Here is a 16,084-nt window from a genome sequence, read left to right as displayed (position 1 = left end):
CCTTATGGTTGTTTTCAAAGTACTAATTACAACTTTTAATGTTTCAAAATTAAGATACTGAAATTTAATAAGGATAATACTTACTGTTTTCTATACCATGAAAGGACTCCTTGTTCTAACACTACCCAGAATAGTCTCCAGCCAAAAAATCTTGAACTCTAAAAGAAAAATGATTTCCAAAGCTGATACAACTAAATTCATATGATTGATTAAAAAAGTAAATTCCGAAAATTACATCTGAGTCCTTTTCATCTATACAGCAGTAGTCCATTTCTAAACTTATGTTTAGACAGTATTTAATGACATTAAAAAATGTCCACACTTAAGTTTTGGTAGCGGGTACAATAATAAAATTACATCACTCACTACAGAGTGACAGAAATAGAAGAAATATATATATAAATATAGTGGTTGTGGACTTCAAAGACAATTTCCCCCAAGTGATGAAATAAAATTGCCCTAAGGTTTAAACAAAAAACTGCATGTGTCATAAATACATGGAGGGACTGCTTATAAATACAAAACAAGTTATCTAAAATGGCTAATTCTAAAAAATAATTCAAGCTCAAAATTTTAAAAATTATATTGGAACTAGATCTTTATGTATATATCCTAGTTTGATGTTTATCACCAAAACAAACAAACAAAAAAACTATGATCCTATGGGTTGGCGTGGGAAAAAGAAAGTATCCATATTCTTTAAAAAATGTAGTCAGCTAAATTATTAGATTATTAATACAAAATAAAATGATTACTATAAGGAAAAGCCTTTTGGAAGTCCAGTAGTATAAAAATGACTTCCATTTTAAGATCCATGAATTATTAAATTACTTATACAGATCCTCTTCAGATATCATTGAGTTATATCCCAGTAAACTCATTATGAATTGTAAATATAAGTAAAAAACACAAGAGCTCTAGATGTAGCTCACTGGTAGAACATTTGCTTAGCATGTATGAAGGCCTAGGTTCAATCCCAGAACCAGGATTGGGGAGGGGGGCAGAAAAAGCAATTATACATAGCTTACCCTTACCTACCTTAAATATGATTAGGATCCTTGCATTAGCCTACAGTTGGCAGAACTATTTTATGAAGTCTAGTTTATAATATGTAAGTATCTCATACACAAACAGCTAGGTGTAGTCACAATGGGATGCCACAACATGGAGTGGAAGGCTGCTCAGTGGTAGAGTGCCTACTTAGCATGTACAGTCTTGAATTAAAATTCCTAGCAATTTTCAATACAAAATAGAAAACATAAAAAATAGAAAACATAAAACCCACTATCTGAAAAACGCTGGCAACTCAGTATCCTTAGTCTTGGTATCACATGCTCACACAAAAATGACTGGGAGCTGCAGTTCATCACCACTATCTGGCATCACATCTCGTATCACTAGCCCACAAAAAGATCAGAATTCAGTGTGTCTCTACTGAACCCATGTCCCTTTTGACTATTATAAACTCAAACATTAAACTGAACCACCTTACATGTCAAAGGCTGGCTGTACTTCAAAAATGACTAAAATATTTGACAGAATTGCTGCTCCTAAAAATTCTAGTACAATCATGTTATTGTAGCACTATTCACCATAGTTAAGGTACGAATCAGCCCAGATGCCCTTCAGTGGATGAATGGATCAACAAAATGTGGTATACACATACAATGGAATTTTAATCATCTGTCACAAAGAATGATAGTATAACAAAGAAAAAAAAGAGCAATTAAGTGAAGTAAGTGAGGCTCAGAGAGACAAAGGAGCCATGCTTTTCCTCATATGTGGAAGCTAGATTTGGCTTATAAACTTTTAAGTAAATACATTGGGTGTTATGCAAGCATATTCAAATGTATTTACTGATATATGGACGATTCAAGGAAAAATCTCAGTGTAATTCCTTAGACAGCCAAACTGAGAGTTCAGCAAAATAAAACACCAAGAAACAGGTACTCAAAAGTGGAGTGGTGTCAAGGTGTAAAGAGTTGAAGTTGAAGAAGAGGGGGAGAAAGCAGTCAAGATTACAAAGTATATGCTACAAAATTAAGAAAAAGGGAAGCAGGAAGTAGAGGAGAGGGATGGATGAGAATGCTAAAAAGGGTTGATCAAGATCTATGATCTTTGTAAACTACTTTGTTAAATGACAGCTTTGTACAACTACCTAAAGATAATGATAAAAAGAAAAATCATCTCAACCTACCTTCCAGAGAGGTCCTTCGTATCGTTTCAGGGCTTTGTAAACAACCTATTGAAATAAATTTCATGAAAAATGTAGGTACACATTTCAAGCATTTTAAATTTTTTTCTAGAAAATACTTGAAGTTTAATTCATTACTACATACCTTATTACCAACAAGAACATGTTTCATTTCAGCACCCTGGGCAAGATCAAGAGGTTTTTTATCTGTGTGAAATACAAGAGAAAAAGCATAATGTCCTATACTGTTCTATACAAGTGATTCTGTAATTACACCATATTATATCCCTTCATTCTTCCATCAATTATTCCTTTTTCCCCTAACCACCAAAAGGCTGCTTATCAGAAGCTGCCTTCTCCATTGTTTTTCTGACAGTCCTGAGGCTTGAATTCAGGCCCTGGGCACTGTCCTTGAGCACTTTTGCTGAAGGCTAACATTCTGCCACAGCACTGCTTCTGGCTTTTTCTGCATATGTGATAATAAGAAATCAAACGCAGGGTTTCCCACAAGTCAGGCAAGCATTCTACCACTAAGCTACACTCATGGCTCAGCCATCTCCATTTTTTTTCCACCATTAAAACCAAAAAACAATTTTTCATTTAAAAAAGTTATTTGGGACACATATAACAAGGCAACATCTATTCTTTCTTCTCGTCCTCTGGGATGGGGTCTGTGAGTGGCTCCTCCACCTTAGCGCTGTTGCTCTCAGAGCCAGTGTTGCTATTGCTGGTTCCTTCCTAGGCCATGCTGTCCACCATCTCCTGCCCGCTCTCCTTGTCCTCAGGAGTGGACATACCTTCTTCACCACTGGCTCTCTGTTGTTTCTTTGAGGCATGTCTCCTGTCTCCATTGGAATGCTCTCATCGTCATTCTTCTCCTTGGCTTTGCTGACTGCTGGCTCTTCCGCGGGAGCCATGCCACTCTGGCTATGCTCGCGGTCTCCTTCTCCCTCTCCTCCTGCCCTTTGCGGGCTGCTCAACTGCCTAGGCAATTTCAGCTGCAATCTTCTCCATATCCACTTCTAACTTCAGGCCACACAACCTTTTCAGCTCATTATTAAAGGAGTCTGTGCTTTCCAGGAACTTCCTCTTCTTTTCCTGATGTTGTTCTTCTATTTGAAGAAGCTCAGCTTCTAGAGTTTACTGATGTGCCATTACAGACTGGACCCATCGCTTAAGGACCCACATTCTGGCTGTGGTGACAACTGATGGAACATCTGGCACCACACTCTCACTGAGGATCTCGCTGATGTGGAGGTGGTTCCTCTGGAAATGGGCAGTGGCTGTATGCTTCGTTGAGAAGTCATCATCATAATCATCCGGGTCTTCAGCAGGCTGAATACTCATGTAAAGGTTCCCCTTTCTCCATGCAAGACTCTGTCCACTTTCTTCTTCTAATGCAGCTTCTGCAAGGCTTTTTGCATTGATATAGGCAAGGTATGCAGGGGAATTGTGATAAGCCTTCATATATTCATTGTACTCTATCTTTTCTGCTTTGTATTCATTTAAATATTCTTATTTCTCTTCATCAGTGAGATGTTGCCATATGCCACCAATAATCTTGCCAATCCCCCACAACTTTAGGTCGGGGTTGGAAGCTTTTACTTGGTCCCAGACCTTTCTGTGTACCTCATGTAGGGCATCAGCAGCTTATCTGGTGGCTTTGGGGTTTTGGAATCATAATACCAGTGGATGCTGTGGCCTGGCTGTTGGTGCCCAGGTTCCCTCTCAGCTTATAGTTTTTGTAGATGAGATGGCTGTACGGTTTATACCCACAAACCCTGGTGTGCTGGGTATTTGTGTTGCAGGAGCTGGGGTGGGAGGTGGGGCATAAGATGGTCTTTTTGACATTTTGGAAGATTACGTTCTCAGTTCCTTAAGAATGAATCTGAGATGCTGCGGGCCAAGAAGGCGGCCACAGCTCCAGCTTCACTTCCCTTTGCCCCCGACCATCTCCGTTTTTATGTTCTCCTTTGATAGCTATTAATACAGCAACCCACTTTAATTTCAGAACAGTAACTAATTTAGTTCTTGCGACTAGTTTTCCATGACTAATAAAAGAAATTGCCACAAATTTAGCCATTTTAAAAAAAGTTAAATTTGTAGTTTATGTTACTTCAACTTTATATGAATTTATTATATTCCAGGTAATTAACCCTTTTATCTGATACTAAAAAGGGTTAACATTATAACTGGCATATACTAGTAAGTTTTTTAACTTCTAAGACTCAATCATCATATTTCACACTTATGGATTCAGCAATGAAGAGGACAGGGAAAATAAAAATGTGGAAAGGCAGAAAGAATAAAAAATAAGGGCATAGCAGCAGGTCCCAGTGGTTGATGCCTATAATCTTAGCTACTCATGAAGCTTAGATCTGAGGATCATGGCTCAAAATCAGCACAGGCAGGGTATGAGTATCTTACTTCTGATAAATCACCAAAAAGCAGAAGTAGAGCTATGGCTCAAGTGGTAGAGTGCTAGCTTGAACAAGAAAGCTAAGAAACAATGCCCAGGCCCTGAATTCAAGCCCCAGTACTATACATTCAGAGCAAATAATCATGGTATGCTGGGAGTTTTACATGAAAGATTACAAAAAACCTGAGAAGGAACTGATCTGGAAAGCAAGGGATGTTTATGTAATGGGGAAAGGCATTCCAGCACAGAACAACTAACATAAAAGCCTGAGATATCAACAAGTTAATAGGCAAGAGACAAAGTCAGGGAGAACATAATTATGTAAGGGCTTTGTAAGGATCAGGTGTTTGTAAGCTAATATAAGAAGTTTAGGTTTTATTCTAAACATGACAAAAAGTCACTGAAGGGTTTTACTAGAGGCTTAAGACCTGACTTACAATTAAGTGTGTTGCAGTGATTAAAAAGTTCTGTAATTAGGGGCTGGGAGTTTGGCCTAGTGGTTGAGTGCTTGCCTAGCATGCACGAAGACCGGGGTTCAATTCCTCGGTACCACATACATAGAAAAAAAGCCAGAAGTGGTGCTGAGGCTCAAGCGGTAGAGCTCTAGCCTTGAGAAAGTCCAAGGACAGTGCTCAGGCCCAGAGCTCAAGCCCAGGACTGGCAAAAAAAAAAAAGTTCTGTAATTAACCAAATTCGTTAACTTCGTGGTTTGGGGAAATCATACAGTATTAACAAAATAATACCACTGTGCTTACATTTTTTAATTGTTCAACTGTGATACAAATTAACACGCCGTGCAATTCGCTAACTTGCACAATTAGTTTAGAATATGTTCACATGTGCCCAGTTTACATGGTTATTTTTAAAGAAGCCTTTATCTATGCATCAGTTTCTCATGCCTGTAATCCTAGCTACTCAGGAAGGCTGAGATGTGAGGATTATGGTTCAATACCAGCTCAGGCAGGAAAGTTCATGAGACTCTCATCTCCAAAAAAGTTAACAAAAAAGGCCAAAAGTGGAGCTACAAATCAAGTGACAGATACTTGCCTTGAGAAAAAAAATTCAGTACCAGTGCCCACACCCTGAGTTCAAGGCCTACAACTGGCACACACACATGTGCATGTGTGCATGAGGGCGCTCTCCCCCTGCCCCAGGAGCCCTTTATCTCCGATTCATAAACTCAGTTATTTACAGATGAGCAACATGCTAGTTGTATAACTGTGAACATACTCAAAACTAACCTTGAAATTTAAATAAATTGCATGGTATAACTTGTTCAGCCACTCTGGAAAGCAGTGTGGAGGCTTCTCAAATGACTAAACATAGAGCTCCTCTACAACCCAGCAATCCCATTCCCGGGCATTTACCCCAATATTCAGAAACAAGGCCATACTAAACCTATCAGCACAATCATGTTCATTGCAGCATTATTCACTACAGATAAAATATAGAACCAACCCAGATGTCTCTCAGTAGATGAATGGATCATGAAGATGTGGTATACATACACTTGTTGACATCAGAAAAAAATAACATCGCCCCCTTTGTAAGGAAATGGAAAGACTTGGGGGAAAAAATCTTATTAAGTGAAGCCAGACCCAAAGAAACGTAAGCTATATAGTTTCCCTTGTTTATAACAATTAATACACATCTAGGATTCTCCTAGCAGATGATTATAATAGCTGAAAATCTAAGTACATATGGCTATATAGGATGAGGCTAAGGGAAATGAACTCCAAGATATAGAAACAAGAGGTTTATCTTTGTGATTGTCGTTCTTAATATACTATATAAAGCTATTTATTTTCCCTGTTTTCCCTTATAGTTTATCTCATGTTGTTACTGCATCTGACTTTGGTATTTGGTATACTATATATACATTTATTTACTTGAAAAAGGGAAAAACAAGATGAATGGGAGGAGGTGAGGCAAAGTGGGAGAAGGGTAACAATGTTCAATAATTAATGTATCACTACCCGATAAGTGTAAATGTAACCCCTCTGCATCACATCAACAATAAAGTAAAATAAAATATTTACTTACAAAAAAATAAACTGCATGGTGTGTAAATGTGTGTCTCATTTGTGCAACTGGAAAACATAAGCAAGGAGCCGGGAGTTTGGCCTAGTAGTAGAGTGCTTGCCTGGCATGCACAAAGACCTGGGTTCAACTCCTCAGTACCATATACATAGAAAAAAGCCGGAAATGGTGCTGAGGCTCCAGTGGTAGAGCTGTAGACTTGAGAAAGTCCAAGGACAGTGTTCATGCCCTGAGCTCAAGCCCAGGACTGGCACAAAAAAAAAGTCTAAATGTGGAGGTGGGAATTTGGCCTTGTGGTAGAGTGCTTGCCTTGCATGCACAAAGACCCAGGTTCGATTCGTTGGTACCACATACATAGAAAAGCCAAAGTGCTGCTGTGGCTCAAGTGGTAGAGCACTAGCCTAATTATAAGTCAGGTCTTACTCTTCTACTTTAAATCCTTCAGTTCTTTCATCATGATTAGTATAAAACCTAAACTCCTTGAACTAACTTATTCTATTTTTTAGCTTTAATAATTTTCACAATGGTATCTTTTTTAGAAGGTCATTGTGGCTGTTGGTGAAATGTGGCTTGTAAATGTGAGCAGATATTAGTAAGCAGCAGCAACAGTGTAGGCCAAGGACAACGATGATTTAGTCTAAAGGTTCGGTATTAAAGAAGCTAGTTTTAATATGGAGAAAGGTACATAGGGTTGAGATTTAGATTTATAGAACTGCTATATGATGATTTATTAGTTAATGAGAATAGAACTATTTTTTATGTTAACTGAGAAATTGATAAGCAGTTGAGGTGTTTTGTTTTTTGCCTAGCACACAAGATCATAGAAAGATCTGCCAATTCTGTTTTTTAAATTCTATTTCACACACTACTTGTGACAAACAATTGAAGTCAGAGAAAAAGATATGATTTTCCCTAATACTAAAAATCAATTCTGACCTCTTGCCAACTTGATGAAATCTAAGAATACAGCTTCATTTCTGGACTCATGTCTAAAGTGTCTGGCATACAATAAGAATTCAGTAAAAAGCTAAATAGCTTTTCCTATATAAACTTCATTACAATTTAAAAATTGTTCTACATTTCTTGTCAACCATAACAAGTAAAATGATGGTAATAATGAAACATGTTAAACAGTATATGATACATATTTGCTGGCTAATTGGAAAAACTCATTAACAAGAGCGCCATTTCTCTTCAAGTTATTTTATATATGATGTGGTTTCAACTAAATCCCAACAGTATTTTTCCAAGAACCTAAGAAAAAATTATCTTAAATGCTATCTGGAAGAATAAACACTTACGATGTGAAAATCCTAAAAAGTAGAGTAGCTTGGAAAACCTTACCAGATAGTAAAACAATCATTAAAATGTGATACTGGAAATGAGACAGATGAGGCTATTAAAAGTGCAGGCTGAGAGTTTGGTCTAGTGGTAGAGTGCTTGCCTAGCATGCACGAAGACCCGGATTCAATTCCTAGGTACCACATATTTAGAAAAAAAAAAAAAAAAAAAAAAAAAGCCAGAAGTGGTGCTGAGGCTCAAGTGGTAGAGCTCTAGCCTTGAGAAAAGTCCAAGGACAGTGCTCAGACTCTGAGCTCAAACCCAGGACTGGCCAAAAAAAAATATGCAGAACAAAAAAAAAATATATATATATATACATATATATATATATATTAGACTATACAAGAGCCAGGACAGACAAAAAGGAAAAACACGTCTTTGATTAATAAGTGTCAATTGGGGCCGGGAGTGTGGTCTAGTGGTAGAATGCTTGCCTAGCATGTACAAAGACCCGGGTTCAATTCCTTGGTACCACATACGTAGAAAAAAGCTGGAAGTGGTGCTGAGGCTCAAATGGTAGAGCTCTAGCCTTGAGAAAGTCCAAGGACAGTGCTCAGGCCCTGAGTTCAAGCCCAGGACTGGCAAAAAAAAAAAAGTGTCAATTGGAACTCATCGATTTTCCTGCTCAAAACACTATGGCTACAGTGACAATGGACCAAGCAAGTCATCTCTCCCCCAACTTGTCCAACTCCGTCTAGGCAGCTTTTTTCTTTCTCTAATATGCAAAGCACTCTGAACTCAGACCTTTTACCCTATCTTACCTTGAATGTTCTTTTGCCAGATCATCAGGGCTTATTCTCAGTTCAGCTCACTCAATTCAGCTCTTATTCAAAGCCACTTCAGGAGGCCTTTCTGTTATATCCTTTCTAATGCAAGAGGCCTCCTCCAGCTTTTATCACTATCGTTCATCCCATTTTACTTGTCTGAACTTCAATGCCTAAGAATATATATATATATATTCATTTTTGTTTAATTCATCATGAGCACCTGTGCACATGAATTAGGAGGATCAGCTGAGCCCAGTATAAGCAATGTAGTAAGACGATCATCTAAGCACATATACATAGACATACTCATATGTGTTTTTATGTATATGTATACACATACGCATATATAAGTTACAAGAGTGTGAGGTCTGTTGGGCTATTAGCTGTTGAGTTTCCAGCTTTTAAGACAGTTATCATAACAGAGCATTTGCTGAATGAATGTGATTAGAGGTAATAGCAGAAAATTAAATGGACTGATTCTCTACCTAAAGTTAGGGGAAAAAATCAGAAGAGGAAGACAAAGTTTTGGGTTTTTTTTAACGATAGGAAATAATCACTATCTTATTACTAAGTGATTTTCTGAGTGAGAAAATCTTCTATCTATATGAAGTACTATCCAGAAGATGAAGCCATGAAAACTACAGACAAAAATGAATGAGTTACTATTTCAACTCTACTTACAACTTACAAACTAAATGAAGTGCACACTTTTAAAGTGACTGCCTACACCTCACTCACAATTCCTTTAGCACTGCCCTCTCTAATCCCCAGCAATCCCAGTAGACATATTCGTCTCTGATGTTATAGCCCCTAGAGAACCTAGTAACTCTGCCAGCGACAGACACAAATACAAGTGAATGCTGTCAGAGTGCCTTCTTCTGAAATTTAATACTGAGGTGAAGAGACTGTAGTCTACTTAGTGGAGTTATAGTATACTCATATTCTGGAAAAACTGGTATGCTAAGAGATATGGTCTGTTCTTAGACTTAGAGAAAGATACAAGTAGAATGAGGGGCAGATATCTTGGCTCCTAAGTCCCTCCCATTTGATTTCCTGGTGTGGAGTATCATGAGACATCTGTAGTGTCTTTTTTTTTTAACCTCATTTGTTTTGGTATTGAGATAATGTCCTTTGCCTTACACATGCTGGCAAGCATTCCACCACCAACCTAACATCCCCAGCCCTCTATTCTTAATTTTTTATATTTCAGCTTTATATTCTTTTTTCTTAAATGTTTTTGGGGCCCAGGACTGGTGGAAAAAAATACAAATGAGAAGAAAATCAGTACAGAGATAAGAAAGTGAAAAGGTAGAGAGGTGTATTGTGTTTTATTAGAGCTTATACAACAGTTTAGAACACAACAATATGTTACAAAAGAACTTTACAACTTGAGATGGGGTAGAGGGAGGGAAAGTGACAGAAAAACATGGGAAGGGTTAATGTTTAAGAAATGCAAATCAAAACAACTCTAAGATTCCACCTCACTCCAGTTAGAATGGCCAGGATCAAGAAAACTAATAACAGATGCTGGAGGGGATGTGGCCAGGAGGGATCACTACTACACTGTTGGTGGGAGTGCAAACTCGTTCAACCACTATGGAAAGCAGTATGGCAGTGCCTCAAAAGACTAAACATAGACCTCCCCTATGACCCAGCAATTCCACTACTTGGCATTTATCCAACCATCCAGAAACAAGGACATACTAAATCCACCAGCACAACAATGTTCATTGCAGCACTATTTACCATAGCAAAGATATTGAACCAACCTAGATGTCCCTCAGTTGATGAGTGGATCAATAAGATGTGGTATTCGTACACAATGGAATTCTATGCTGCTGTCAGAAAGAATGACATTGCCCCATTTGTTAGGAAATGGAAAGACTTAGAAAAGATCATATTAAGTGAAGTAAGACAGACTCAATGGAACTCATTTGTCATAATCAGTAGAAACCTTGGGCTCTCCTAGCAGAGATTTGCAATAGAGCAAAACCTTGATACAAAAGGCCATATAGTAGGACGCTGAATGAAAGGATCTCTAGGATATAGAAACATAAGCCATATAATGAATGATTGTTGTTCTTAAGGTACTATGTTATCTCTCATCTCTTTTGCTGTCCCTTGGTTATCTCATATTGTTACAGTATCTCACTTTGTTACTTGATATATCGGATATATTTGTATTTGGTTATTCGAAATTGAATAGTGAAGGGGGGAAAACAAGATGGGGGGGTGGGGAGGAGGGAAGTGAGGACCAAGACATGTGAAAGGGTATCAGTGTATGGGAATTAATGCACCATCTATCTGGCAAGTATCATGTAACCCTTCTATCAATTACAATAAAAAATATATGAAAAAAAGAAGTAATGTACTTGCTATCTTATGAACATAACTGTACATAACCCTTACAATACATCACTCTTACAATAAAATTTTTTAAAAAATATTTTTTGGCAGAACTGAGGTTTGAACACAGGTCTTTGTTCTTGGTAGCAAGCATTCTGCCACTTGAGCCGTAATTGTATTCTTTTATTAATAATGCATACTTTCTTTTATCTATATTCTTTTAGTTGATATCTACTGCTTAGAACATTTTTTGTCTTATTTTACAGCTAGAAATTTAGGTCAGTGGTAACAGACTAGGTGAATATGAGGTCTAAGTTTAATTCCTAGCTTCTTACACAAAAAAGTTCGATTTTATTATTAAATATTAACACTAAAAACTAAGTCTTAGAAGTGACACTGTGGCTTAAAGTGGTAGAGTGCTAGCCTTGAAGTGCTCAGAGACAACCCCAGGCCCAGAGTTCAAGCCGCAAAACCAACAACAAAAAGTCTTTGGATGTTTGGGTTATACAGTTTTTGTTGACTTTGCTTCTCTAATTTCAACTGCAAAAGAGAGTTTTGCAAATAAATATGTTCTTAAAGGCTGAGTACAAGTAGCTCATGTCCATTATTGTAGCTACTCAGGAGGCTGAGACCTGAAGATCATGGTTCAAAGCCAGTCCAGAAAAGTCCCTGTGAGACTCTCATTTCCAACTACTTAAAAAACAAAAGTAGAACTGTGGCTCATAGTAGTAGAGTGCTAACTAGCCCTGAGCAAAAGAGCTCAGGGACAGTGCCCAGTCACTGAGTTCAAGTCCCAATACTGACCAAAACAGAAAAATGTTCTTGAGAAAGAAAAAACTATTTATTTGAAAATAGGTAAGAACATACAATATTCCAAAGTTAATGGTAGTTATGTTTGGATAATTTTGTGGGGTATTTTTTCTATTTTTAAAGCTTTCTATAATGCAGGCATTACTATTGCAATTCTTTTTAATTATACCTTTTCAGAAAGTGCTATATTAACATTTATCAAGAATACTGTAATAAGCAGTAATCCTAGCTTGCCTGTAATCCTAGCTACACAGAATCTAGAGATCAGGAAGAGTGCAGTTCAAGACTATGCAAAAAATTCATCTCAATAAAAACTGCACAGGGTGGCATATGCCTGTCAGTTCAACTATTTAAAAAACAAACAAACAAACAAAAAAACCCAGGAGATTTGCCATTCAGGCTGGCCTTATCCCAAAAATTACCCAAAGAGGCTGTGGGTTGTGGCTGAAGCATCTGCCTAGAAAGTGCAAAACACTGAGTTCAAATCTCAGTACAAGCTGGGTACCAGTAGCTCATACCAGTAATAGCTACTCAGGAGGTTGAGATCTGAGGATCATGGTTCAAATCATAGTTCAAATCCAAACACGACAGCTAAGTCCTTGAAACTCTTATCTCCCATTAACCACCAAAAAACAAGAAGCCAGATCTGTGGCTCAAAGTACTAGTCTCCAGTGAAAAAGCTCAGGGACAGTGCCCAGACAACAACCAACAAAAGGGGGGGGGGAAGGGGAAGGGAGAGGAGGAGGGGGGAAAAGGGGGAGAAGGGGAAGGAGGGAGGGGGAGGAGGAGGAGAACAAAGAAAAGGAAAACAAAGTTTTATTTTTTCCATTAACTTTTGTCACTTTTATCTTCTGTCTGTTACTGGTTTGAACTTCCAACACAATGTTTATTGGAGAGGAAAGGAAAATATAGTTCCGTTACTTCCACTGCAACCAAAACTAGATGCCACTGAATGTTTTAAAGTTTATATTGCACAGTTAGGTCTTTATGAAAAAGGGCACTAAGACAGGTGTGGTTCATGTTGGCAATTCTAGTTGCTTAGGAGGCTGAGATCTGAGAGTTGTGACTTGAACCCAGCCAGGGCAGGAGAGTCATTGAGACTCTTGTCTCCAATTAAATATCAAAAAAAAAAAAAAAAAAAAAAAAAAAGCAGAAGTGCTGGTGAGGCTCATGTGTCTTCCTCAGCAAAAAAAGCTCAGGGACAGTTCCAAGGCCCCAAGTTCAAGCCCTAAGACTGGCATCAAAAAAAATAAAAAGAGAGAAAAAAAGAAAAAGGAAATACTCATTTCTAATGAGTAGAAAATTATCACAGAATAACTTAATGCTTTTGCCATTTATGAAGGTTCTGGGTGTATATAGTTTAATTTCTAAACTGTTCTGTTCATATACTCAGAACACCAACAATAAGATCTTGATGAGAGATCTTATCCAGGTTAATTTTAACTCTGCTAATTTCCAAATTATTGTGTCAACTTAAGATTTTTCTATTAGCTTCAAACTTCTATTCTTGACTGTCTCACTAGATTTGTAAAACAGATAATGCAAATTCTAAAAGTTTTAAAAAACATTCTCAGCAACTGCTACCCAAATATCTTTCCTTCTTCAGGAACTGGAAACTGTTCAGATGCTAAAGTCAAACCCTGTCATCCTTGACTATATCACATCCAAACCATCAGAAAATTCCTATCACTGTATTTAAAATTTTTTTAAACCAATGCCTTTATCATCTTAACTGCCACCATTGTGACCCAAGTTAATATTGCCTCTGACTTGGTTATTCAAATAGCCTATTATTGCTATCTTTCCGTCTTCCCCAACCTCCTGTAGTCTGTTCAACCCAAAACCAGAGATGGAATTCTGTAATTGAAATCAGGTCTTATCAGAGCTGTGTTCTCAATTCCCCTTCAGATAAGCTCTATCTGAACATAAGCTCTATACAATAGGTGACATGTGTCTGCTATGTTTTGTTTTCTACATTCTTGTAGATCCCCAGTTTATGGAATATTACTCAGTACATAAATGGTATTTGTTGGATTGCTATAAATTCATAGTAAGTCCCTTTATCTAGCAGAGAAAGATCACAAATTCTGAGACTTGACTTACCTAGCTAAATTGTAGTCAGCTAGCCCAGTTCTCTAGAGATGTTGAATATTCCAGATTAGAATGCTTTGTATTTACAAAATGATTTGAGAAGACCTGTTATTCAATGATTGATTTCTCTCAAAACAAACATGGGAACTTTCTCTACTTTTCAGGGTTTTTGTTTTGTTGTCAGTTGTGGGGCTTGAACTCAAGGTGATGTCCCTGAGCTATTTTGCTCAAAGTTAGCATTCTGCCACTTTGAGCCATAGCCCCACTTTGTTTTTGAGTGATTAATTGGAGATAAAAGTCTCTTTTGCCTAGGCTGGCTTCCAACTGTGATCCTCAGATCGGAGCCCCTCAACTAGGTAGGAGGAAAAGTGCAAACCACCAGTACCTGGCTTCAGGTCTCTTCCGCTGAAGTTCCTCTAAATTCCAGCATTGCTTATCTAATATTACTTGTTTTGTCAGAAACTTACTTTATTCTGTTACTATAAATTTTTTGTTACAATTAAATCATCAAAATTGTGCCATTATCTTGCTCCTCTTTAAATGCTTGAATTTACCTCTGTCTAAAAATACTCCACTGCAGAGCTAGGATGTAACCCAGTGGTACAGGACTTGCCTAACATATACAAGGCCTAAAGTAGTTTAATCTCCAGTGCCATGAAATGGGATAATTTAAAAAATATATGAAAAAGAACCTTTTCTTCTCCCTTGGACTCTGGAACCAACCTTTCTGTTCCTAAATGAAAATAATTGTGTGACCTCAGCTTCTTCATTTCCTACACAATCCTTATCCCAATCCTATTACTCAGTGGAAGCTACTCTTTCAGAAATGACCACTGGGCATTAAGTCGCCAAATTAATTCCACAGCCTTTCTCAGTGTTACATTGTCCAATCTGAATTATATATGATACCAATAATATCCTACCCCTTTATTCTGCATGTTCTCTCTTCTTTTGGCTTCCACAAAACTGGTGTTATGCTCCCTTCTCCTGAATGTTTCCCTTCTCCATCCTTCAATTTCTCTTCTAACTTTTATTCCGGGAAGAATCTGAATCTGTCTCGGGGATACAGAGAAAGTCTCTGTGGGCAAGCAGAGTTTGAGCCAGCTCTTGAAGTGAGACGAGTGTTTAGCAGACGGACAAGCAGGAAAGAAGTATTTCTGGTAGAAAGAAGAGATATGCAAAGTCAGGACAGTGTTGTTAACCAGAGTCCTGAACAGACTAGTATATCTAAAGGTATACTGTCCAACATGGCAGAAACTAATCAAATGTGGCTATTCAGTACCTAAAATGTGGCTAGTCAATATTGAAATATGCTCTAAGTATAAAATACTAAATAGATTTAAAAAAGTACCAGAAGAGAAATTTTAAATCTCACTTGCATTTTTCACTTATTGCATTGTTGAAATGGTAACATGGATATATTGCACTCAATAAAAACGTAAGAAAATTAATCTTATCTGCTTTTCACTATGAAAATTCACAATTTCTTATGTGACTCTTACTATATTTCTAATGAATAACAATTCAGGGCATAAGGGCCCATCAAAGGAAAGGGGAAGCAAGAAAATCTGTTTTGTGGGGGATTTTCTGTGCTGTTTCTTAGTCTTGAACTCAGGGCTTGGTCCCTTAGTTCTTTTTCACCCAAAGCTGGTGCTGTATCATTTGAGCCACAGCTCCTCCACTTCCAGCTTTATGATGGTTAATTGGAGATAAGACTCTTAGGAACCTTTTGACCCATAATGGTTTCAAACGTGACCCTCAGATCTCAGCCACCTGAGTAGCTAGGATTACAGGTATAAGTCACTGGCACTTAACCAGAATCTGCACTTTTTTGCTCATTGCCACTCCTATTGATGTCCTGAATGAACAGAGCTGTGTGACCCAAGTACAGTGCCTTGTACCTATAATCCCAGCTACTTGAAAGTATCAGTAAGATAACAGACTTGCATTAAATTGATAAGTATCTCCTGTTGAAACATAGTCTTGTAAACTTTCCTGCTAAGGCTGTCCAGGATCCAAAATCCTCTCAATCTTGGCCTCCCACTATCTGAGTTGACAAACATGTAACACTGTGCC

The 16,084-nt window shown here is 37.7% G+C and overlaps 1 protein-coding gene and 1 pseudogene across 4 annotated transcripts in view; both read right to left on the bottom strand.

Annotated features, from left to right (window-relative positions):
• The window catches only part of Osbpl1a (oxysterol binding protein like 1A), a 175,836-nt gene that overhangs the window by 119,594 nt on the left and 40,158 nt on the right, over window positions 1–16,084 (bottom strand). For 3 of the 4 annotated variants that reach the window (XM_090353318.1, XM_090353320.1, XM_090353319.1), the window contains 3 exons: window positions 2,340–2,401; window positions 2,198–2,242; window positions 85–158 (listed from right to left, as the gene is read on the bottom strand). In XM_090353318.1, coding sequence (XP_090209444.1) covers window positions 85–158; window positions 2,198–2,242; window positions 2,340–2,401 — 181 coding nt within the window. Of the gene's footprint in view, window positions 1–84; window positions 159–2,197; window positions 2,243–2,339; window positions 2,402–14,931; window positions 15,079–16,084 lie in introns of those variants that run through there. The other variant, XM_090353321.1, reaches the window with a different exon arrangement.
• Window positions 2,489–4,089, bottom strand: LOC150049829 (SWI/SNF-related matrix-associated actin-dependent regulator of chromatin subfamily E member 1 pseudogene; annotated as a pseudogene).

The sequence above is a fragment of the Megascapheus bottae genome, chromosome 19 (genome assembly GCF_031878675.1).
Source record: "Megascapheus bottae isolate mThoBot1 chromosome 19, mThoBot2.hap1, whole genome shotgun sequence".
NCBI classification, from domain to species: domain Eukaryota; kingdom Metazoa; phylum Chordata; class Mammalia; order Rodentia; family Geomyidae; genus Megascapheus; species Megascapheus bottae.
Note: the sequence above shows the minus strand (reverse complement) of the source record. Positions and strands in the feature narration are given on the sequence as shown.